We start from the raw sequence: 27,176 nt of genomic DNA, 5'->3' as shown, positions 1-27,176 counted from the left end.
GACAACTAGATGTACATAATTTAGTATCAGTATAAAGCCATTGCGTGATTTTGACTGGCCGCGTGTCATTTGAAAGTCATATTATCTCGTTCCGTCACTTTTCGTCACTGAAAAACTGACCGATTTTAGGGACCACTTCAGATAAAATATGTTTTTGCGTTAGTGACTTTTTGTAGTCCCTCATTGTTTTTAGCAATGAAAGTATCCTCTCCGGAACTAGAAAATATGGCTTTTTAATGACACAAGGCCAGTCCATATCCCGCAATGTTTTCAGCTGTTGGTCGCTTTAGAGTTCCTCTATGCAACAGCACGTCTAACAATCTAATGTTCTTTGCCTTTAAGGCTTTTCATGACTTAAACTAACTGAATTATGGATTGCAGTAATAGTAAAGATGTGGGCCATATTGTGAGTAATTTTACATGTTTTATGCAAAGATCCCAGTGCTTCAACATCATCAGGAGCACTGTGGGCGTTGCAGGTTGCCTGGAGAACACGTTCACTAGATCTTCCTGTTTGTGTGACTGTCCAGGATACGATTTTTGAAAACCGGCAAAGAGTCCACAAAACTGCTTACACAATTACAAAACGTTTCAAAACAGTGTGTGTTCAGCAATGCACTAACCAAAACCGGAAAATCAAACCTGCGCCCATTATGTGCAACAAAAATGGCTCTGGGAAACTTTGCAAGCCACGTCATACAATCATGTAGAGAAGTTTTAATTGATACACTATCAACACTTCCACCATTTACACGCATTATGCCATGATCATCAACAGATATGCCAATCACTTTCTGAGCTTCGGAAGAAATTGGCACTGTTTTCTTCACATATGTCGAGAACTTTAAACCCGTCTTCAAATGCACAGCAGCAATCTGAGTAATATCAGGCATAGCTGTACCTCGAAATGAAATACAAAATGACATTCACACAATGCTTATTTCATGAATTTTATAATTCCCCTTTAAGTTTTATTCTGACGCCTTATATGATCGTTGGTTATGAGAAAATCAATTTTCAGCACAACAAGAACATTACATATTGACAAGTCGTTGAACTCAAATTATCGCTTGTGAAAAGAATTCACCATTTATATGAATAGCTCAGAATTTTGATATACCTATGCTCCTTCATAAGATTTATTACTAAAAGTAATGAATTTATTTAAAAAAAGTTGTAATATTTTTAATAGCTTTTAATATTTATAATAACAATCACAAATATTTTTAATAATGTGCCTGCCCTGGGGTTCTTACCAAAAATCTTTTAAAAAATGTAATTTTACCAAACTATGAACACAGTGCCTTTAATAAAACAATTATTATTAATATGTTTCATGTTCATCTGAAATAGGAAATAAGAAGACAGTTGATGAGAAAAAATACACAGTTTGGCACCAGTATAGTCAATAACATTGTATTAAAAGTTAGTTTTTACACTTACTCCATTTCTTTCTCATAAGCATCAATGGCAGCCTTGTTAGACGATGCAGTTGAGATTTTCTTGATGGCCTCCCCAGCACGAGCCTCAATCTTCTGAAGATTTCTATTTGCAATAAGCGTTATGTTTAGATTGGTTAGGAAGTTATTTACCTTCACCGGCCTGTCCAAACTGACTTTAATTGCTGAAAAGAGAATTAAAATGATAAGAACATGAAAACTAAATAAGGCCGTAGTTACTTAATAATGACGTTACAATGTATTTTCATAGAATCCATTCGTAGCATCATTACATTATTAAATAACATGAATGAGCAATCAATTGGATTTAACAACACAAATGCGAAACTAAATTTGAAAACTGAATATCATGGACACCGGAATGTTTCCTTATATATTACACGATAAACAAATATTCACTGGGAATGACACTTGGAATTTTAAGGGGTCTAAAAATGTGTAAGAAGTCCAAAGATCAATGGCAATTGTACAATGATTTATCATTGATTGAAATGGCAGGTTGAAAAATGAAGACATACCTGTTCCAAGCGTGGTATTTACGTCAAAGCATGGCATTCCCCTGATCTTGAGATGGTGTTGCTTTCCATAAGCAACACTGTTGACTTCTCTACAGTCAGGGTTTTCACAAACAACGTACAAATAACCACTGAGGCCATTTTGTAGTTCGCCAACAATGTTATATATTGTCAAAGGAATGGGACACAGATTACAAAACTGACCATACTGTAATTTGTTAAGAAAAACCTCCAGCTCAACGAGTAAATCAATCTTCTTCATCTTCTTCCATCCCCCACCCACTTCTGCTTTCTCTTTTCACGCCATTTAGCAAATGCGAATAGCTTTTACGTGAGTCATTTTCACACAAATCGCCATCGCAGACCTCGGTAAATGAATAATTGTTATCGAACACAACGTTGTCGATCGGTGTTTGCTTTTTTTTCGATTTTGCAAATCGCTCGCTTTTATTTCGCACTTCATTTTGCTAAGAAAATGTAAACAACCGTGACGTCATGAACACAAATATTTTATGAAACGAATTAATTTAACTTATATTTGTATTGTATAGTTACTAAATCTTAAAGAGATAAGCAAATTTAACTCTTAAATAAAAAAATAAAAATTTATTTCGTGTATTTAGTATAATTTCCGGACTTTACCGTAGATATCGCTTATAGCCGAAACGCTTTCCGAATACGGCGATATCGACCGACTATTCCCGATCTCACTAGGCACCTACTGCCTTAATAAGTGACTGTTGTGTAACGGTTATCAATAAAGCAATAAACCGTGTAATCGCTGTCGTCTTGTAAAATTGAAGAAAATACGCGCTAACCAAAATTCGAACAGCAAAAGTCTGCGCTATTGTTAGAAAAACCACAAAATAAATATATTTTGATTATGTTTTGTTTTTATACAAAACCAGAAAGTTTCGCGTATTTGCCCAGTCCCTGTGATCTTTCCCCTGTGATTAGTTATTAATTAAAACAATTAGCTTTGCATTATTGGCAATAAATGTTGTAGTAAATGTAATAGGCACAAATCAGTACTTATTTACACAAATTTACACAAAAAATCACCACTATGCAAGATATTCTTAAAACAAAAATATATACATTGATCCGTATAATAAATTCACCTCCTATAAGCGAAAAAAAAATGCATTACATACTAGTCGCCGCACTCCAGTGCGACGCCAATATTATGTATAATCCGGTACAGTGCCGAAGCCTTAATATGTGATTGTGATTCAAACGTATAATATGTGCTCCTCCAAAAATATAATTATTGTTACATTTTGAAATTATTTTTGTTATATTTTACTGATTATAGACTATATGCTGATACATATTATACGTAAACACTAAGCATAATTGGAATTCGTAATTGTGCCTTTACTTAAATAATATGTGGTTTGGATTCGCATTGTTTTATTTTATGCTCTCCAAATTACAATTACTGATTTACTTTACTGATTATAAATGCATTCATATATTAAAAAGGTTCCATAATTATGTAGCTAGATACACCGTTAACATGCGATTTAAAACTTGTTTTGTTTAATTATCTGTAAAGTTCATCAACTACTATTTTATAACATTTCTGCTAAATCAACTTACTATATTCATGTATGTTGTACTATCATTTTGTTTAATACTAGAAACTGTACAGTTTATGTGTAATAAAAGTATGCTCTGTTCTGTTAACGCCATGGGCAATATGGGAAGTAACCGCTGTGATACGTTAAGTTTGGTATTTTTAACAGTAGCTTCCCTTTGACATCATTAAACGATCATCCTTCTTTGAACACACCTGTGTCAGGTAAACAGGTTTACTGTTATTATCACAACGAGTATTGAAACACTGCTCTTACTTTAAACACTTAGTTTATCGTAGTTTTAGCCCATGGTATAAATCGTTTCATAGCTTTATTTTCGAAACGATTATAATAAGAGTGTTAAAAGCAGAGCAATATATGTATGTTACGGCCGGTTAAGCAATATTATACATTTTTTAAACTTAACGGTTCACGTAACATTATAAGCCTAGGTAGCGCAGTAGGTAGCGCGTCAGTCTCATAATCACATGCCAAAGAGCAATCTGAAGGTCGTGAGTTCGATCCTCACCCTGGGCAATTTTTTACCAGCCCACGTACAATTCACACTATATGTTCAATCTTTCAAAACTTCATATATACGAAAAGTTTAATAGAGCATAATAAACGAACAAATGTTTCTATGTTTCACTTAGGCATTCATACAATTAAGAGGTCGATAACATAAAACAGCTACATAATAAATGATGGTAGATTTATTATACCCGAACACACGAACTCTTACTCACTCATTTAAGAACGGAACATGTGCTGTCAATTCCGATATATAGGCAAAGCACTCACTTTGCAAATGTTATCAGATGGTCTTTAAAAAAAACGTGGCATATGTCTACAGACGTAAGAGACTCAACACCATTACCGAACGGTAGCTTCAATTGGCGATGAAAGCCCTTGAGAAATCACGCGTCATGACCTTTAAGCTTGAAGTTCGCATAGAAAAGAGATGTGCATTTGTTTCAGTTAGTTATAGCTTGTAACATTACCCGTTTCCCCTGCATCAGTCTATTTATAGATTCATCAGTCTTATTATAGATTGTACAGAATAGCTGACCACTGCAGGTAGCAAGCATCAGTCTTAGTATACACTCTTGAGAAGCAGCTTATGTGGTCCCTTGAGTTTATATCGGGTCTGTCACTTAAGTGATTGACGAGACCAGTTGTCTTTACCGATAAAACAACCGCCTAAAAATATAACAGAGATATCGTGCTGTACACTCTGAGCGTACGCATCACAAATCAAAGCACTGAAGGTATTTACGTTGTTCGCTGTTGCATAATATTAGACGGAAATCATTTTTCAAAACTATTCAACAAAACAAAATTTATAAAGAGTGTTTCTTAATGCACAGGTCTAGGTATGTGCACTGTTTAATATAATAGTTATGTTATAGAGATAACTTAGACAAAACAACAACAACATGTCTCTTTTTTGACGTTCTGAAAGCATTACAAATATGATGAAATGGTATAATGAGAACCAGTTAATATAAAATTAAATTTTCAATCACCATCATATTAAATGTATATTGTTGGAATATCGAATACCTATGACACTAAGATTATAATATCCTGATGGAAACTCCCTTAACAAAACTATACAATTCAAAATATACAATAAGATAATTGATCACATTAAATAAAATAAAAATATGCAAGCATTAGTTTTCATTCACGCATTAGGTAGTCATAAAGACAGCGCTGTTTACCCTTACTTTGCTGTTGATGCATTACTTGTTACCCTAGTAGTTCACACTGTGTCAACCAATCTCTTACCTTAACATCGGTATAGTGCGCTTTTCCAGCGTAGCTGTTTTACCCAGCTTTTCATTTTTAATGACGTCTACATAACGTCAGCATTAACAACTCGCAATGTAATTTCAAAAGACCAGCATCATGCGAAAATGGGTCTTATGCCATATGCGCCAATCATAGCTATAGCCCACCTAACCTGCGAATCTCTCTGTCTGTTCAGGAGATACATAATGAGACCATAAAACCTCAAGTGGTGTTATAGTGGACAGCATCGCCTCTGACAAGACTACGCAAATGCACAGGCTGAGCGTGAGCTATGCTGAACTAAACGACATAAGACCTATTATCGCAAGACGCGGCTATGAATGTGTGATTGAATGTTTTGAAAGAAAACTGAGTGTTAAATATTAACGTACAATATATTTTGATGGCAGAGAAATAAACTCAGAATAAGCCATGTGATGACACACACACACACACACACACACACACACACACACACACACACACACACACACACACACACACACACACACACACACACACACACACACACACACACACACACACACACACACAAACACACACACACACACACACACACACACACACACACACACACACACACACAAACACGCACGCACACACACACACACACACACACACACACACACACACACACACACACACACACACACACACACACACACACACACACACACACACACACACACACACACACACACACACATATACTTGTAAAACCTTCCAACCGGGGAAATGTGTTCTTAACCTACCAACCGGGGACCACCATTTCCACATATTCTAGAAAGCTGAAAGTGATAAAGAACAGACAAGTTTCGAACCTAAAATACGATTTTGACATAAAAATTATGATAAATAGGGTAATAAATCAAAGAAAATTTTACATGCACACCGGGGAATTATGTGCGTACCAAATGAGGAACTGCGATGTGTGCCAACTGGGGAACGGTGTATACCAACAGGGGTACTAAGTGCGTACCAACTGTGGAACTTCAATGTGTACCAACAGGGGAATGGTGTATACCAACAGGGGAACTAAGTGCGTTCCAACTGTGGCACTTCAATGTGTTCCAACTGGGGAACGGTGTATACCAACAGGGGTACTATGTGCGTACCAACCGTGGAACTTTAATGTGTGCCAACAGGGGAATTGTGTTAACCAAGAGAGGAACTTAAGCGCGCTATCACCGTGGAACTTCAATAATGTCCAACGGGAAATTTGCGTTTACCAACAGGGGTAATTGTGTGTAATCATGGTACCGTTGTTAATCGGACAATGGCGTGCACGTTCATGGATAATATTTAAGTTAGTACAAAAATTGAAAAGAATATGTATGAAACAATATTAAAATTAAATATGTTTATCATATGACCTTATATAAGTTATACAAAAATGCCTTATTTGATTGACTCAAATATTATTCACATAAAAAAAGCATAAGTGACAAAACGCAAATCAAACGATACATTTATGACTTCATTAGCTTTAAGCCGACTACAAGCATGCAAGTGCTGCATTATACCATAACAATCATGGTGCAATTAATCAACAAATGAATACAATTCGTTCCTAAAACTAAAAAATAATGTTATTTTTTTCAGGCAACGCTATTTGTCAAACCGAATGAAGGAGAGGGGGGGAGGCGGCTTATTTGTTTAATTCCTTTTTTCCATCAGAAAAAAGCATTCACGATTTTCACGTACTATGAAGTTTTTTATCCTTAAAGTAGAACTGCCCATATGCATGTAGATTGAGTAGTGTAAATTTACTTTGTCCTTACTCTGACATTATAAAATAACTCATGCATTTAATCCCCTGAAACAGGTAAACATCAGAAAATTCATTCACACGCATGGCAACTTCCACTTCACTTAAATTGTCTTAAATACATTTATTGCATTTTCAAAAATAATAAAATCTGTAACTTTAAACAATCATGAACGTTTCACAACGAATGTGGCGAGGCCTGAGAAACTAAATAGTTTAGTAAACTAGCAAAACGACTTGATAACAATGCATTTTGATGCGCCAGTGACTTAGTCAACGGCGGTAGGTCAATCTGAATAATGATCAGTATTAATTGTTATAATATATGTATTCCAATTCTACAACTGTGATACCATTACACATATGCTGTATTAAAAAATACAGTATGTATGCACTTGTTTGAGTAGAGAATGCCAAAAACGGGTTAACGTTAATAATGAACTTACATTTAATTCTACCTGTCGAAATAACAGATTATATTTTAAGGAAAATAGTCACTGGCAATCGCTTTGTTTTCCCTTGCAAACCAAACACCTTTTTTAAGATTTGAATTCACGTATTTTGTTGAAACTTCCTTTATGTAAACAAACTTATGTACCTAATTTTTGCATAAAATATAATAGAAAGAGTGTATTTTAAGCACTGAAAAGTTATGCCGATGCGTCATCCATATATTATTTGTTGAAAACAATATAAAAGTTATAATTAATGTTGTTATACACGTATAATCACCGCTGACTTTGACAGCATTATCATTATATAAAAACACTAATAATTAAATATGAACCAAAGCAAACCCTTATCAAACACGTAGTTTAATATTATTTTTAATCACTTACATTATAGTATATATACTTACTGGGAGTGCACATGTGGATCAATTGTTAGACCCTTGTTGGTGCCAACTTGAAAATAATATGTACCAACAGGAAAATTATAACAGTGTGACTCACTTCTGAATATACAGCACCAAATCGAACAAGATCAATTTCGCATACATGTCAAAACACTTAATTACATTCCAGATGGCAGATAACAAGGTTAACACAATGATTAATCACTTAAAACAACCGACATTATAGCATCATATCGCAAAGTGTATAAACATGATTAATTATTAGCTTTGTGCATGCATTTACATATCACATATACATATATGTTTCAAATATGTTTTGTTCTAGGTAATCTACAGCTTGTTCAAGTGTGTGTATATGAAGAGTATTCGAAAAAACAAGTAAATAGCTTGTGTTATAATGCATAAAAGAGGTCAGTCGCAAACACGATAAATTGTTTTAACAATATCTTAGTCTGGGAAATGGGTATGTTAATTGATTTTTAACCATAAATGAGACAAAAACATAACTAAATCTGGCATCTTAGTAATTTTCATCGTCGTTTAATTATAAACTTCAATTAAAAACATGGGAAAAAATGCATAACCCCTCGCGAATTTTTGTAGATCAAGCAATTTTGATATGAAAAACATATAAACATACCAATTATATACACAAAGCAAATATGTGAATTGATAGCTAATGTGAATATCTACACGCAAAACAAATGCACAAAAATCTGTGTAGGAAATTATTGTAATATTTAACAACTATTTAATCAATTCTAGTGCGATATTTACGCAATAATTTACATTTTGGTAAATGTTTACTTTAAAATAACTATTAAGTACTCAACTGCAAGTCAGACACCTGTCATTCAAAACAAATTTGGTAAAATTGACAAAATAATTATTTGTATTCTTCATATTGTAGCAGTAGTTTAGGAGTAGTTTCTTTTAATGTTATTTACATTTATCTTATTACATCTAAAAGTGTTTGTGCCTTCTCTGAACGTTTTGGCTTCTAGATTGATTTGTTATCATGTTTGCTAAATTCATTCATATTCACCAAGTTTAGGGTAAAAAATAACTTGTATAGTGAGTAACTCGTTGAAACTCGTAATAGAAAGTATTAAGAAACACTCTTTGGCCGAACTATATACCAATCCTAATTTGTTCGGCGATATGATTATGAACAAATATCGTTTTTGACTGAACCGTATTAAAAAACATTCAAATACAATAAGCACACATATATCGTTTTCGAAAAGAGTATATAGAACAAGAAAACACACAAAACACATGTGGCATCTTCATCCTTTAACGTATTCTCCTAAACGTGCATTATATGTGTAATATTTTTTTAAGTTAAAAGTCCCCGTCGCTTTTTTGTTTAAATTTCTGCAAAAGTCTTTGACATTTTTCCAACTTCTGTTGTGAAGGTTATTCTCACTTTCAATAGACCGTTCCATAATCGATAAATTGACCGCCGCCATATTGTCAGTCACGTGACTGTCCGCCATTACACTGCTGCTAACTTGTGCGAGTCTGCGATTCCAAAAGCCAAAGACGTAGAGAAAACCCGCTTCACCGTTGTCGGATAAATAAATTACTTAATGAATTAATGTGAGGCGATTGTCACATTTTTGTTGTTTAAATGATTGTTTGAAGTTGAGATTGATTGTTACAAATAAAATGTTTAAAATGCTTTCGTGTATTTGTTTTTGTTTATCTGTAATCAAGTGGTAATCATCGGCGAAAATTTGCTGGTTCAGTCGCTCATACTATGTCTTTGATTAGACTTGTTACTTTTAACGTTTCACAAACAATTCACGCATGTATTGTTGTGTTGATTTTAATAGCCGCAACATCAAGCAGATTTTATTTAAATTAATACTTATAAAAGATTCTCGCGCAATTAATTACCGCTAATTGTTTGTAATTGATCTCATTTGGTAAAAATCTACATTCCAAAATCATTACATATTATATTAAGTATGATATTATTGATACGCCTTCCATTATTTTTCGTGTTCTAACTGATATCAGAGATAAAAAATTGTGGTTTGAAATTATATTTATTTTTTTAGATGGAATTTTGTCACGTTAAAAAACGAGCTTTTTATCATGAGAGAGTGATATTGATCTTAACGACCTTTTATGTGATTATACGGATTATGAAGAGAATGCGATCTATGTGATATATCTATGTTTTCATCTTTGAATCATTTAACAGCTATAAAGCTAAAAATACTAAAAATTGTATTTTATAGGTCTTTGAAGTAACGCAAAACATATGGATAACGACACGTAATATTTAGTCAATTAATCCACACACAAAAACTCCGATAAAAAAACACCTAAATAATATATTTCAAAAATATATTATTAAGCGCCAAACGAATTTATTAATACATTTATTTGCAACTTTAAAAACGCGGCATAAGCATCAAATTAAAGATTATCTGAAGACTGAAAGGCCGACAATTTGACACAATAAAGAGCTCTATGCATAAGCCGTAATATTTTTTTGGCAGAAAAGCTTCAATAAATTACAATAGTAATACATCTAATTATAAAAATATAATTATCAATGGCATGAGGACGCTAGTGTGATAAATAAATGAGTGTTAGAAAGTGTAAGGAGTGCTTTGAAAATAAACATACTACAAAGCCATATTAAAAGCAAAGGACATGACAGTATTTACATGTAATTTTAATTTGACGGGTTTTGTACAAAGAATGACGCTATTGAGGAATATTAACATACAACTGAAAAAACACAACTTCATATGATGCAAATTGAACTGTGTATATTGAAAACTCGTTACTAGTGAGTATGAGTGACACATATCTAATATTTTAACACACATATATTTATATACATATATATTTTTTAAAATATTTTTTACCTCTGTTTGGTGTCAACTGTAATTTATTGTTTTATGATATCGTTCGTGCATTGCCGTAACATCAAATCTTCATACGGAATGACGTAGTTTTAATTAACCGATACCCGCTAAATACGTTAAATGTTTTATTTTTATATTTTTTTAAATACTTTATTTTTTCATAAATTAAACGGGCTAGTATCTTTACGGTGTACACTTTCTGATATTCTATATTGGACATAACTTTTAATTTGTAAATTATGTAACATATCTTATTTACGCAACTGTTAAGTATGTCGGAGGTAAATTATCTTACCAAATGACTGCTTAATACTACCAGGAAGATGAGACATGGTGGCATCTTCAATTGTGTTTAATGACCAGATTGTAATCTGCCACCCAGTGTGGTTTATGACACCATGTGGTTAGTTAAGTCTGGACAATATCAGATCAAAACGAGATAATCGGATTATGCAGAACAAAGGGGCAATTAAACACTGGAATGCAAAGGCATACACGATTTAAAGATTGATGCAAATAATCAAATGAAAAATATTGCATTTAATTTAACTAAATGCTTTTTTTAATGTGTCAATGTGTTAGTTTTCCAAGACAACCAAGACCATGTAATGACGGCCTTAGAATTTAGAAAGAAATTCATCCGTTGAATAATCGGTGCTCTCTTATATATGTTACCGATTGTAAAGCAGCAGTGTAATGGCGGACGCGGAGAGAATTCAGGGGAGATAATTATGTAATGACTAAATTATGGAACGGTCTATACATGCAAGTATGTCTTTTTTCCCTGGTAATTTACCCATAATCAAAAAACGATCAAAGTGTCTGTGAACAGCTCCTTTTTCGTTTTCACTCCATTGCTTTTTGGCTTCTTGTGTTGTTCTCCTGGTATTTGAAGTACCCTTTTCTGTACACGGATAATAAAACACCATATGACGTCGCTAACTGCCATGTGTAAGATATTCATATTAAATATATATACTTCAGTACAATTTTTCATAGCAAAATTACGACAAAAGCGTCCAGGTACTTACGGCACCTGATAATGACATCGATGTCACACGACAAATTTGGAAACATTATTTTGCCTAATGAATCAAACAATTACTTTTTTAAAGATTGGCTGATGTAGCATGTCATAACATATACCAAGTTGTTCCAAACATGTTATCAAAGTTCGAAAAAGTATACAATGAATAGTTTTTACAGATACTAATAAGACAAAATGTATGCACGGTTAAATGAAAGGTATTGTACTTCTCTGGACAAATATGTTGGAAGAAAAAAGAACTGGTGAACGGACTGTGGTTCACGGTAAATCCTGTATGTATTGTGCGGTGGTGGGTATAAAATGAACTATCTTTTTTTACCCATGTCAGAATGTATCGTATAGTAAAATATCGAGTAGACGCTATTGTTTTTTTGTCGTTAAGATAAAATATCAACCAATGTCCATATGTAACACGCAAGTTTAATTTCCTAATGTCTCAGAGTTTCATACACAGTCATTGGCAGCGTATAAGTCTTATACTGAAAATTTAAATTAATGATATTACACTTCTTGGATAAGCGATAATTAACGTTTTTGTGATTATGATGAAGTCGATGTTTATAGACTACAGTGGTTAATACACATGCTCACCAGTTTCATTGACAGTTGTAAATTCTAAATTCTTTGTGTATATGAAGATTTTGATAGTTCATAGTCACTACAACTGGTAAACAATATTTTATTCTTTTAAAATTCGCATAACGTGTGCTATAACATGTTAATATAATGATCATCGACGTACGTGTTATGTTAAGCCCAAATACTAATTAGCATTACCCGGAATAAATATTGGCACGATATAATTTAAGGCAAAATTACGCCCATTTCACTGAAGACTAAACCAAACCAGAAAATACCCCTTAGTAGCTTCGACATAGTGAAATATTACAAACCGTCTCATCGACTTCTTTCGTGTGTACGGATGTTGTTTGTCCTGGTTCCTGGCTGTCCGTAGATCTAGTAGTCATTGTGTTGCCTATTCAAAACAACAATAAAAATTGGTATTACACATAATCTAGTCAGTGTTAGAAAGTTCGTTAGTTATGAAACCATATAACGCATTTGTATTAATGCATGTGTAGTAATAACAAATCACTGTGAAACATACCCATTTTTTGCTCCGTGCATTTCTGACAATTCAAATAACAAATACACATTATCAGACAGACCGCATTACAGTAAAGCTTGACGACGTTCAATGATTAAACATTTTAATTCACGGCAAAAAGATATTTTAATATCTGTATTTAAAATGAATAACTCATGAATGAACATGAATGTAATCATAAAACTGATTGGCTATATTTATAAAATTAATAATTCAAAAGACATTTAAAGCTAATTTAAAATGTGATAAATATCAGTGATAAATCCACCACAGATGACATCTTTACAATAGAATGTACCTTTCTCCATGGAAGTGTTGGTACTCCATAATCATATCGGAGTTCCTCGCCAATTGCAATGTCTCCGTCGGCGAAAGTGCATAGATGGGGAGTTTGGTTGACTTCAACTATTTTCATTACACAAATTTGTTTTGCGTCTCCATTTTCGGCATCATTTATCATTCGACCCTCATGAAATATAATATAATATATCTTATGCTGGATAAGACATAACAATAAACACTTCTAGTGCTTTAAACTAAAATAACGCGCATGCCATATTTAATTATTATGGTGAAAAAACTAAAGATAATTCTTCTTCTAATGGCGTGATTTAAACGTTTGATGTGCAAAGTAAAGATAATTTGTAGTTACCAGCAAGATTTGTCTCTGTATTTAAAAAAGTAAATAAAGCTGCCTTGACCCTCCTTTTCATACTCCTTTTCTAATTGCCGTGCATGTTTTACTCGTGTTATCAGATCCCCTTTGTATTCGAGAAGAAAGTCTCCGTTTTTAAAAGGCTTAGTGGCGAAGACTCCTTCGCCTGGAATATTTATATTTGTAGACATTTTATATTAATAATCATTTTGGTCATATAATTGAAGGCTAGATATAGGCGCCAATAATGTTTCATTCATAAATAATCAATAAATCTTTATGCTACTTCCATACTTCTGCCCAGTTAAGTAACCCAATAGTCCATGTTTGTTTTCTTCTTTTTAATGGAAAGGGGCTACGATGTTCTTTTATAATTTCTTAACGACTTTAAACATAACCATATACAAAAATATTTGTACCTATGACATCATTGACGGTTTTTACTTCAAAACCTGGTGGATCAACGTAATTCTGGCAGTACGTTCTTGCGAGATCAAGGGGACTTGGACCCTTTTGGCTACTAAATGTTAAAATGGAAATGTCAATGAGAAAAACAACAAGAGCTGTCAGAAAACAGCGCGCTCGACTATTCAAGTGCTTGACAGTATAAAGTAAGCCACCATGGGTAAATTGTTCATATTCAATAAGGTCAAGGTACTATAGTCATATTCTAACTGGAAGAGGACCATAATTGAAACATATTGATCCTATGTCAATGTCATGTAACTTGTGAATATGTTACTATGTCGTAATAAATAAGTTTAAACCAAACATATTGATCGCTTATGTTTTAAAGAAGTGGTATATTATAGACGATTCTGAGTTCAGGTTTCCACAAAACATATGTATTGAACATTTGTAAAGACATAAAACAAACTAATCAGATTGTATTTCAAGTTTGATAGCAATAGCTTGGGTGGGATGGTTGGACGGTCTTAAGAAAAAACAAATTGCTTTTTTTAACATGTTAAAAAAACAATAAGGAAAACAAAAACATTTTTTTTTTGGGGGGGGGGATTTCTAGGGTGGGGCGTGTGGGATGGTTTGGGTGAAGTCCATTGTGGTGTTTCAGGTAAGTGTTGTTTTGTCAAAGTATGAATCAAATCTGGTCCTAAATAAAGAAGTTATGGCGATTTCATCAAAATTTATTAATTTCACCTTCAGATTCAATGTCAAAGGTCAAGGTAAAATTCAACTTGCCAGATGCAGTACCCTCATGATAGTAAGAAAATATTTGAAGTTTGAAAGCAATAGCCTTGATACTTTAGAAGTAAAGTCGATGTTAACACAAAATTTAACAAAATATTCAACGTTACTAAGTGGAAGAAGGGCCATAATTCTTACAAAATGCTTGTTACAGTTGTCTGCTCTATAGATTGGGGTCATGTTGGTCAAGAAGAATTCAAAATATGAAAGCAGCATGTCAAGGGACAATTAAAATATTTGAGGTGGTACGCAAACTTTAACAAAGAATTATTAATAATATGCATATTCTAAGTGGAAAAAGGGGCCATAATTCTTACAAAATGTTGTTTACAGTAGTCTGCTCTTGTTTATAGATTGGGGTCATGTTGGTAAAGAAGTATGCAAAATATGAAAGCAATATGTCAAGGGACAAAGAAAATATTTAAGGTGGTACGCAAACTTTAACATAGAATAACCAATAATTGTTTAACGTAATTTATAAAATATATTCGTGAAATATGTACCGTAAAACAAGCATTGTAATCAAATGATATTTATATAAATCGATCTTTAGAATTCTCTTCCAGTATTACTTTAACGTTTACATAAAAACGCTTTTTAATATTAATTGAAAGTTGTAAACATAATTAAAAAACTTACCTTAGTTTAATGCGTTTGTTCGCTCGAAACTCCATTTTTCCAACTTACTTTCACTAAATGATATAAATACCGAGTGTATGATTTTTAAACAGCGCAACCGGGGAACTGTTATAAGCCTGGATACACACTCGATTGTAATTTAGTCAACATTTGTGTATATTTCGTGCATGCCACAAACCCGCTAATCGGGGAAGGCGTTGGATTTCTAATTTAAATTGACAGTTTGGTATTCCATACACGTAGATTAGAGATTTTCGCCTATAACCAACCGGGGAATTCCCCGGTTGGTAGGTGTTCCCCGGTTTGTTGGTGTGTATTCATACGATTTTCCCCGGTTGGTAGGTTTTACAAACTCACACACACACACACACACACACACACACACACACACACACACACACACACACACACACACACACACACACACACACACACACACACACACACACACACACACACACACACACACACACACAAACACACAAACACGCACACACACAAATTTAACTTTTGTTTTCAATTTAATGAGTTAGAAACGTAAATTTCGAAATTTATTGCGAAGTCAGCATTTTCGCAACACATGTTCAACGCTTTATAAATTGAGAACTGTGAACTTAAACAAGCTTTACTACGGAATCCGGATAGTGCAATCTATAATCTCGCACATTTTTCATCAAGGACGACACTAGACACAAGAAGCGATACTTGATTTTTTTCTTGACAGTCGCGGCGACGCACGATAGTTTTCTTGACAGTCGCGGCGACGCACGGTATATTAAACACAATTTATCGCCCTTGTGTAGGTAGCCCAAAAGGCGATATATCGTGTTAAATATATCGTGCGTCGCCGCGACTGTTAAGAAAACTATCGTGCGTCGCCGCGACTGTCAAGAAAGATATCGTGCGTCGCCGCGACTGTCAAGAAAAAAATCGTGCGTCGCCGCGACTGTCAGGAAAAATATCAAGTATCGCTTTATGTGTCTAGTGTCGCGTTCAAAGGGCGACACTAGACACAAGAAGCTATACACGATAATTTGCGCGACCGTCGCGGCGACCATTTATATTTTGTTTTTCAAATATCGCCCATATTATCCGAATCTCGTGTATCGAGGTCTAATTTCAGACCGCGACACTAGACACACGAAGCGATACTCGATATTTTAGTCGACAGTCGCGGCGTACTGTTCAAATATCGCTGTAATAATATCGCCTGTCCACTGTCGCTTCGTGTGTGTAGTGTCGACCTTGATGAAAGAAGTGCGAGCTTATAGATGGCACTATCCGGATTCCGTACTTTACCTTATACTATTGCGTTGTTATCACCCAAGCAATTGACATGACGCCGCCTGTCAATCAAATCCTTATCGAAGAATTGATCTACCAATCAGCGATCGATATAGCGGGCGCGCGAGTTAGCAATGAACTGTCCGCCGTTTTCCTAAACAAGCTATGTCTAGGTTAACTTTTATTTCAACGAGTTTCTTTTGTTTTCCTCGATATCCTGAACGATTAGTTGGTTGCATTGAATTTATATCTTTTCCAAAGCCGAAAAGAGATCTTGAGAAGTGTAAAAGATGGATGAAGGCATGCGGTCGACCCTACGAACAACTGAACGTCAACACTGTCAAAGACAATTACAATATCTAATTATCGAATGAGCTAGCAGATTTAAATGGTTTATGTTATCGATCTGATCATCACATAATAGTTCATGATTTTTTAATAGTTTTATCAGTTACTAGGGGATTAATAGAAGCAAGGTGTATGTGCATGACTTTAAGAGAAATAAAACCCAGCATGAAGCCTAATTCATGCTTTGTTTTATCACTCTGATAGTAATGCACTTTATTGCCATTATACATGTTAATAGAATGTGACACGTGATATCTTATCTTAATAACGGTATCTACACATGTGCAGACATGTGGTGTCATCAATAAAGGCTTTTAGTCCACACTTGGAGATCGAATTCCTAGTTCTCTTTTTTTCAACGAGTTTTGTTTATTGTGTTCGAAAAACAAACGGAAATGATATATGGCAAAAACGGTGTTAACAGGGTTTATGTAACTCTGACATTCGGTATCTAGAAAGATAAGTTAGATGAATTAAATGTATACCATTTCCAACGCGGATATGCGGTCTTAACAAGTGCGAGTGGAAGCTTAAATGCGTAGAATTACCGAGATCCCCCTTATAGAACATTAATTGATTTCAAAAATTGGAAATGTCATATAAGCAATAAATAAGCATTATTAAGTATGAATTAAATTACGTGTGCATGTAAAATAATAGAGAATATTGGTACCCACTTTGCGTAACTTAACGAAATCCCCGTTATAAATCGAGTTTTTTTAGTGTATCAGAAACAAGTGAAAACCATTTTATGTTACTATTTTAATAAAACGTATCGATAAAGGTCATTTTATAAGAGTTATTTTTACTGATATAACCAATAAATGTGGTAACTTGGGGGAAGTCCGTACATGCGCGAGCGTCTGATACTGGTAGCTTTATTAAGTAGCCTGACCGAATTCCCCTTCATACAACGCTATTTTATATCAGACAATGACCGAACTGATTGTGTTGTTTTTGCACTTTCAATTATAGTGATTGATAAATGTCCAATAAGCAATGTTTAATATTATTAATATCACTCTTATACGTAAAAACATGTGGGATTAAGGTACCCACTCGGCGTCAGAAAGCGCGTAAAACTTCACCGAAAACCCAGTTATAAAGCGCTATTTCTTGTTAAATACACGGGGGGAAAATGTTTCGTTAATATTTTCGTAAATAACATGGGTCTACCAGTGTAGTGTTAATTTATTGCTAATACCACCATTACACGTAGTAACAGGTTCGATTTTGGTAGGCGCGCAAGCGTTTGAGAGCGTGATTAATGTTCCGAAAAACCCGTTATAAATTGCTGATGTTCTCTATAAACTAATATTTTTTGCATTTGCAGAATAACAAAATGACACAAACCTCTTTTACAAGTGTTATATGGTGTGGAAAAGTCCATAAAAATCATCCGGAATATTGCGTTAATCTATATGCAATCTATAGGGAAAGAAGCCATTTTGGTGTTAGCTTGTCTAGGTTTGCTGACCGCTAAGCCACGTGATTAAGTGATCATCGTCCAGGCGTCATGTCAATTGAGAATACATGAGATATCGCCGCTACATGTTGAGTACAAAAGAACGTATCCCAGACATATCAAATTTAACCCAGCTGTAGTAGCAATCACTATAACAGAGGTTACGGAACAGACGCGTAATAATATATTTGACTCTCGATATAACACTATACATCTTGATCTGCAGTAGATTTTGTTCCCGCATCTATTTATAGCCTCTGATTATGAATGACCTGTGCTGAACAAAAATACCACGCGATTAAGACGCAGCAGATAGAGGACTATTTTAATCATTCAGAAATATTCTCTTCCGCGACATGTATATTTCTAACATTGTTTATTAATTCCTGTCTATATACGCTCCGTTCAAAAAATATTCCATATAACATGATATTCACAGTATGTTTCCATTTGTGAATGAATATAGTTAAAGAACGCGAAGCTCTGGCATCAATTATACAACTCTTTCTCGGCGCGGATTGGGCAGATGCGGCAGTTATCAGGTTAATCCTAGTTAAAAAAAAAACTGGCCTCAAACGCGTAGTATAAAACTTAGTTGTTCGCAAGCGAACAACTTAAAATGAGTTAGCACTATATATTGAACTGTTTTATATTGAGCATGTAAGTTCGTTATAAAACAAAATGTTAGTTTTGACAAACACACACAGGAAAGCAACTTGCAAAATAGATTCTATTTCTATTGCATATATCAACCATTAAACCGTGGTTAAATAGTAAACTTAAAGAAATGAGCTTAAGGACTCGAAGATAAGTACAGTGTATGAACATGACGCTGTCTTATCTGTAATTCTGAGCTGGCAGAGCGTTCTTAACTAGTTCGTTTCTTAAACACTATTTACGGACTTGCCTTCCAATTGTGTCGTTATCAACACTAAGTGCAAGACAGAAGTGTTTTTTCAAGTACTTCACACATAAATCACAAAATCTAAGGTATTTACACAAGCTTATATTTACGTTTGTTTCCGGAAGACTTATATTACATAATAGTTAATTATCTATGTATATTTTACTGATTATAATTAATTGTAATTGTATGACACGTTTCCAATGTTAAATTAAGGTTTAATTATGTTTTGAATACGACTGATTGAATTCCTTTGTCCATGTACGGTCATCAAAGAGTTAATTAGCAATGCGACATAAGAATACTTTATTGTAAGTCTGATTTGCATACGTTTAAACTCTCTGGTTACGGGTTTTTTTATTGTGTTTTATTAACTTTTCAACTGGCTGATATAGCTTATATTTAATAAGTAATCTCTTATATGATACCATTGTCTAAGCAAAGCTGTATAATTGGGTTTTACTTATCCCACCACTGTCTTATTAATGCTTTTTTATTTGCTGTTTTACACATGTTTAAATATTCTGATAAAGGCTCTTCGGAGTGTTTCACATATGCTTTCCATGCTTTATTAAGGTCTTATTCGGCGTAGCTGTTTAACCCAGCTTTTCACCTTAAATGACCTTTTACATAACGCCAGCATATTCGAATGTATAAACTTCATTTTTTCCATTGGCTGTAGCATTATCACCCAGAACATTGGAAACATCACCTCGTCTTTCAATTATATGATGTAACACTGTTCAGTGTATGGAAATGCGGTAACACATTTTTTGCCCGTTTTCAATTACGGATTACCATTAAATTTCATCCTAAAAATTTGCAGGGTCAAGGCTAGGTCAGTAAATCGTCATGGGAAGACGGAAAAGTAATCAATGTACTATGGACGCCTTATGTTGATAACACAGTATTGCAATATATTAAACAACACGAATTTTAAGAAAAGACATTAATGAAACCTATAAGTTAAATCAATTTGTCTTGTATTTTGAGGCAAAAATACCGAAATAATATAGCGTCCATGATAAAAAGGATATCTCTTAATTATAAAGCCACTTATGTGTGTCATAAGCAATCCAACATAGGTTGCCGACATTTGCCAGTTTGCTATTAATAACTCATTGACACTTCAATTTTCTATCGCAAAGTATCGTGGTTTGATGTTCCCTTTACAAGACACAAGAAGATTTTTAAAGACCCGCGTCTTGCTAAAATGGGTCTTATGCAATATACTACCAGCGTAGCTCCAGCCCAGCCTAGGCATCCGCGCAGTCTTATGCAATATACTACCAGCGTAGCTCCAGCCCAGCCTAGGCATCCGCGCAGTCTTATGCAATATACTACCAGCGTAGCTCCAGCCCAGCCTAGGCATCCGCGCAGTCTTGTGAAGGTGTGCATACTAAATAAGCTTCTCTTGAGATACCGCGGGACATTGCGTACTTATATAGCGGAAAGCGTAGCCCCTGACCAGACTGTGCAAGTGCATATGCCATAAGACCAATTTTTGCATGATAGGGATGTGACAGTGTTATTTGAATGTGTGGAAAGACAACTGCGTCTTAATTAGATATCAACGTACCATATATTTCGATGACGAAGAAAATAGTTCATAAAAAACATGTGAGGACATATATTATGTGATCTCACGTAGTATAATTTGTATCTACTCTTATGTAGTATAATATACGTGCACTTCATTACAGACATGTCATGTGGTGTTTACAAGATTATTAAGTGAACAAGAACAAAACAATACTTAAACATTTGTTTTTATGTAATATAAACGCCTATTTTCTACCTCAATTTCAAAGTCAGGATATACGCCGAATATCCATTTGATAGATATAGCTTGTCATATTTAAAAATTAATTAAAATCTGTGTTTAATGGTATTGTTTGTTTTCCCATAATTCCATTATCTGTAAAAGGTTATTGGTATTGGTGTTTGAATACGGAATCCTTGCATTATCTGCTTACGTCTACGTGTATTATTATTGTGTTTTACACATGCGCCCATTCTCTTTTTGCAGATGATACTGGTAACTGTTATGATTGCTGGGTTCGTGTGTTGGTAAGTTGATTCAAAAACCTAAAAAGTTGTCACTCCTCCATTCTGCCTAAAACAAAAGTGCCACGAATATGACTTGACTGAAAAGGAACGTGGTTACCTTGCGTAAACATATGTACTTACCAAGTAAAGTGGAACACACAAGAAACATTTCACACAACAAATCTTTCCAACATTCATGGCAACATATTATACGAATTAGATATTGTATATATTTTGTTATATACATGTTGTTCAAATCATGTTATTTTCACATGACAATTATTTTTGTATAAAAACCATGCACAATATTTTTGGCCCATGCGTGAATAAAAATATGTGGTATAGGTATCTCGACCTACTGTAGAAATTTCCTTCATTGTATACTGTTTTTCAATTACAAATCTTCAGCATAAGTAATTATACAATTAAATAAGCCATTCCTGCATATGCCACCTTTTTATAACCCATGTTTACTGGCACAAACTTATTTTGAAATTATAGCACGACACTGCCAACGCGCCAATGTTCCACCGGAAAGGTCAATTAAATAATAATAATAATAAACGGACTTGTTAACTGGCTAGTTACTTATCACTGTCTTACAGAGTCTGCAACGGTAACCACTAGCTCTTTTGATTAAAACAATGCAGGAGTGATTGGTGGCCACGTATTTTGGTGGAAGGTGTGCAATAGTTTCTTCAATACACGTATTTCTGTGATTGCTACCAGCGCCTGCACCTTGAACCAGCGTTCCTCTGGAAGCGGTCATGTGTTTGATGACAGCCCCCAGGCTCGGGCGATGTTTTGGAAGGCAGACAGAGACCAGAACGAGTACCTTACGTACGGGGAGTTCCAGAACGTGTTCCGTTCCTATGACAACAACAGTAAGTGCTATTGTTAAGTATGAACCGTCATTTGCATGTTCATTTTATCGTTGTTTGCGCTAAATTTTCCGCGATTACCATTACAATTACACCAACATACCATTACTAACGTAAGTATTTGTTAGCTATTCCGAAATTTATATAATATTTTCCACATGCCTTGACTATTTGTTTGATATAACTAATTATAAACATAATGTTATATATTATCGCAAGTTATTAATCCCGATGCGCAACATGTTTGTATATTGAAAAACATAAAATAAATGAAATATTCAATAGCGGACCGTCCTGTGTCGACTGGCAAAATTTCTGAATTGTTTAATTTAAATCGCTGATTTAATAAGTGTATATCTTCATATGTTAAGAGCGGAATGTATTGTGATAAGCGCAAACTACATGCAAAACCCCTTGTGCTACAATATGAATATTATTCATATTTGGCAACTTTATATTTTCATTGATTATATTCGAACCACTCCCCTGTCAAATAACGAGCGGTCTGTTGACATGCGTTGTTTAAAGACAACTGGCACCATAGCTGAATCGCTGTAGTTTAATCTATTGTTCAATGTTTTTTTTGCAGTAATCTTCAAATTGCATAGCGGACTGTTTTGTGACCACATAGAACATAGCTGAAGCGTTCTTGCTCAAACACTTATACAGTGTTTTTACATCTTCGCAACGCAAGTCAATAGCGCACGATCTTGCTTTATGGCTTATTGGAGATTTTTACATCTTCGCAACGCATGTCAATAGCGGACGATCTTGCTCTATCGCTTATTAAATGTTCGACCATATCTTCATTGCAATAGGTACGTAACGAAACGGTGAACGTAGCTGAATCGTTATAGCTTATCGCTGATGCAATGATTTTAAATCATGGCATATATTTATCTGATTACGAACGTAGCTAAATTGTAGCTTTATCGTTTTCTTTAATATTTATAAATCGTTGTATGTCAAAATGGACGATAGTGTGAATAGCTCAGACTTCGCGTAGAACGCTTATACGTGTATAAATAAAAAAAATACAACATGCATTTGAAATACTCGCTTTCATTATGATTCAAGTAAAATCGACAAAAACCAAAGCAGAGTGGTTTCAGCCATAATTATGACTTACTGTTTGACAAATCAAGTTAAATTATTGGGCTTCATGCTTAAATAAGGCCCCAAATACGAGCAGCATAACTCTTAATCGAGACATGTCCCGTTTCTTTTACTTTCAATGCTTCAAAATACACTGAACAAATTAGGTATAATAATTAGGTTTATTGCGAAGATCCATGTTGATTTCGCTAATTATAGGCAGTTCGCTGCCAATGTATGTTGCAGCTGATAAATTACTTGTGTTGACATAATACCAAGTTAACTTATCAACTGTAGATGACCCAGTGACCACCTCATATTTCCCAGAGCACTGGACGAGATTTTTAAAAGGGGCTTTTCACGCTTTGGTAAATTGACAAAACTAAAAACAAATCGTATTCACAAATTTTCGTTGTAATTATGATTTTTGTGAGGAAACAGTAAAACTGAACATTTACCATGCTCTAAAATATCCATTATATGCATCTTTTGACGATTTAAAAATCTGAAAATTGTTAAACGTTGCAACGCGAAACGATTGAATAATTTAGAGACTTCTGTTGTTGTCGTTATATTTTGTGATACAACGAGGACTGCTTATATAAAAAAAAAATACTCATTGTATGAGCACAGATGGTCGAGTGGTCTAACCGATAGACTTTTACTCCAGAGGTTAGTGGTTCGAATTCAGTTGAGAGTTACTTACTTCTTCTGCCTTTAATTTTTATTCTTGTTTTTTTACGGGAGTTTTTAGATTTTATGTTTACATTTATAAATATAAAGCATTTATTGACAAAATTAAATTCATGCCAAAATCTGTGAAAAAAGGTCCATTTAACAGCTCAATCTCAACATCAACCGACCTTCTGATGGGCATCAGAATATGCTGGTGTTATATTGCTGGTGTAATGCTTGTACATTTGTCGCATATCACTAGCTGACGGTCTTGTGACCAGCGCAGAGTTCCTGGAGCATTGGCAAGATGAGATGAACGGCACGGTGACACAAGGCCTGCACGTGTTCATGATCCTTGACGTCGACAAGGACTTTATTCTGGAGATCACAGCAGAAATTCCGCACATTTACCACTGGTTTGACTTTAACTGTAAGGGAATTGTATATGTTTTTGACGCATTGAGTTAGAAGGAAAAGTCACATGATTCTAAACGAGTCAGGTCAATTTAATTTTATTTTGGAAACAAAGGGCATCCGTCAAAAAATACATAGTTATACATTGTAACTTACTATTATGTCATAACAGAGTTGTGTTTAGAACATGTTTATAAAAAAAAACGAGTTGTGTTAATATAGAATGTAAATTATTAAGTTATTGATATTTTTATATCTTGATTAAAATGCATACGGGTTGTAATAATATAGAATGTACATTATTATGTAATTGATATTTTCAGATCTTTACATAGTTGTGATAAGAACATATTCACACACACACACACACACATGAACGCACACACATAAACAACCAAAAACAAACCAAACAAAAACCTTGAACTTGGTCGTAAAATGTGTTTGAAATGGAAGCATTTTCTCCCCGAATATAAGAAACTTCCGTATTATGTATTGGTGTATTGACGGTTGTTATAAATTCATGCATAAGGAACGTATCAATATTAATACCTCCATTTTGGAATCTAGAGAAACACTTCGTCCAACGTGAAGTGCATGTGATGCGTCAATTAAAATATAGTTTTGAAATGTAAACGGCGTGAATTTACTTATAATTGTTCACCCTGTTATGCTTGCACAAAATAATGAGTACATACTTATTTTTCAGCTGACTGGAAGGTAACAGAAGGAGAATTTGTGGTCCAGTGGGTGAAAATATCAACATAACATTGATTTTATCCTTGTTCAATGGCTTGATCGCTTCTGTTCCATAACGTTGTAACGTTTCGTCAGGCGAAACAATAAATGAATCTACTTTATACTAGTTAAGAAACATTTTACATTACATGACAGCATGCTACATGTACTCATGTTCTTGGTTTGTACCAAGATCATCTCGTATATGCCAAACCGTTGAATTTCATGCTGGATGAAACAAACACACTTCTCTGCTTTGCAAGTGTACTTATACGAATAAGAACTACACCGATGTGCCACAAGTGAACGTCAAAAAACTAAATGGCTGACGTGAACAATAAATGTGCTTCATAAAACAAAGCGTTTTAAACATATTAAACACCAAGTGACCAACCATTTACGTTAATATTTGGTAGCCTTTCGATTTTAATACACTCTGTATTTTCCTTGGTAAGCTCGAATACAAAGTTCTGATATATTCAACGGGAATGTTTATTCAGATGTCTCGAATGGCTGCCTCAAGGCTCAAGCTTATTTTGTGTGTCTACGATATCAGATTGATTTTTAGTTGTCTTTTAAGCCTATGCCATACGTTCTCTATTATATTTAGGTCCGGACTTTGGGCAGGCCAGATCATAGAATGAATATTCTGTTTTGAACTGTAGCGTTCCTATTTTGATTGAAAACTCCAGTTATGTCCGATAAAGTTATTTTCCTGTTTTGTTTAACGATCCGTAAAAATGCCCGACTTTCACGTTCATTTATTTTTGCCGGGGCTCCTTTTCTCGGTAAGTTTTCAACACTATTTCGTGCGCAAAATCTATTAATAATCCCAGCTATTGTAGTCCGTGGTATGCCTAATCATCGGCAAATTTCTGTTTGTACTAATGCAATATATGCCAGCGAATGCTCACTGACACATTCGCTGTCAAAAGACCGCACTAATAACTAATAATCAAAGCGCCATCGGCGTTAAAAGTCTATTTACAAGATACAGCGAAGATTCTACTAAAGTAAATGTTAAAGGGACAATTGACTAAATGAAAATTTAAAGGCAATCTAAAAAGTATTTTTAAATAATAAGTACAAATTAATGGAACAAGAAGTAATGAAATATTTAAACAATAAAACTAAATCAATCGGAAAATTAGAAACACGTATCAAGAGTGTTTGGTATTTTGCGAGCAAGAAAGTGCCCGGATTTTTATGCTCTTATTTTTTAATTTGGAGAAAAATAGTTCCCTACAGATCTGTCCGTTGCTTGTTTATTGAAAAGATGAAGTCAATATTTTTCATAACTATTACAGGCCCCTCTGAAATATTCGCACTAGGTGGTAATTAACGTTATCAGTACATCATTATTATTAACGAGACTGAACGACTTTTTCATTCGGAAGCTAAGGTGAAAGTTATATATTTGTTTTTATTGTTTTGTTTGATACTTCTCATTATGCAGTTTACGATAACTTTATTTTCATGTAAGCAGAAGGGAACAATTAGTTGTTTTTGTTTTGTTGTTATTGTTATTGTTGTTGTTGTCTTTACCGACTTCGTTACATACGCAATATATTACATGCACGCCGTATTTTGAAGCACACGTTCTGATATTTTCAATCCTTATTCAAAGTTTTCACATAATTTTAAATAATATGCCAAATAGTATGCGGATCAAAATACTGTTGTTTAATCCCCTCTCTTCCCGCTCAAAATCGCAAGGTAAATGTTTGCCGTCACAGAGTTTAACGATATTACAGCCCTAAAAACTCGACAGTCTTCTTAAAGAAACAA

At 34.3% G+C, this 27,176-nt stretch overlaps 1 protein-coding gene, 1 long non-coding RNA gene and 1 other non-coding gene across 5 annotated transcripts; 2 read left to right on the top strand and 1 right to left on the bottom strand.

Moving 5' to 3' along the window:
* Window positions 1–4,001: 4,001 nt before the first annotated feature.
* Trnam-cau (transfer RNA methionine (anticodon CAU)) lies at window positions 4,002–4,092 on the top strand. Its single transcript is given in 2 exon segments — window positions 4,002–4,038; window positions 4,057–4,092. It is a non-coding gene; the product is annotated as a tRNA-Met (tRNA).
* Window positions 4,093–6,866: 2,774 nt separating this feature from the next.
* LOC127848091 (uncharacterized) lies at window positions 6,867–15,923 on the bottom strand. Its single transcript, XR_008034347.1, has 6 exons — window positions 15,539–15,923; window positions 14,113–14,213; window positions 13,691–13,859; window positions 13,337–13,504; window positions 12,824–12,906; window positions 6,867–11,786 (listed from the first exon to the last, which is right to left on the bottom strand). It is a non-coding gene; the product is annotated as an uncharacterized LOC127848091 (long non-coding RNA).
* A 3,551-nt stretch (window positions 15,924–19,474) lies between these two features.
* On the top strand, window positions 19,475–25,510 carry LOC127848089 (uncharacterized). 3 transcript variants are annotated; one of them, XM_052380389.1, is made up of 6 exons: window positions 20,281–20,300; window positions 20,779–20,929; window positions 21,569–21,609; window positions 22,318–22,472; window positions 24,502–24,669; window positions 25,360–25,510. In XM_052380389.1, exons 1-6 carry the CDS (start codon window positions 20,290–20,292, stop codon window positions 25,416–25,418), a joined length of 585 nt encoding a protein of 194 aa, XP_052236349.1. In that variant the 5' UTR covers window positions 20,281–20,289; the 3' UTR covers window positions 25,419–25,510. The 3 variants fall into 3 exon arrangements, with proteins under 3 accessions (XP_052236350.1, XP_052236349.1, XP_052236348.1); XM_052380390.1 differs by lacking the exons at window positions 20,281–20,300; window positions 20,779–20,929 and adding an exon at window positions 19,475–19,625; XM_052380388.1 differs by lacking the exon at window positions 20,281–20,300 and having other exon boundaries at window positions 20,738–20,929.
* Window positions 25,511–27,176: the final 1,666 nt, after the last annotated feature.

This window comes from Dreissena polymorpha, chromosome 10 (genome assembly GCF_020536995.1).
Source record: "Dreissena polymorpha isolate Duluth1 chromosome 10, UMN_Dpol_1.0, whole genome shotgun sequence".
Lineage (NCBI taxonomy): Eukaryota > Metazoa > Mollusca > Bivalvia > Myida > Dreissenidae > Dreissena > Dreissena polymorpha.
This window is presented reverse-complemented; position numbering and strand designations above follow the sequence as displayed.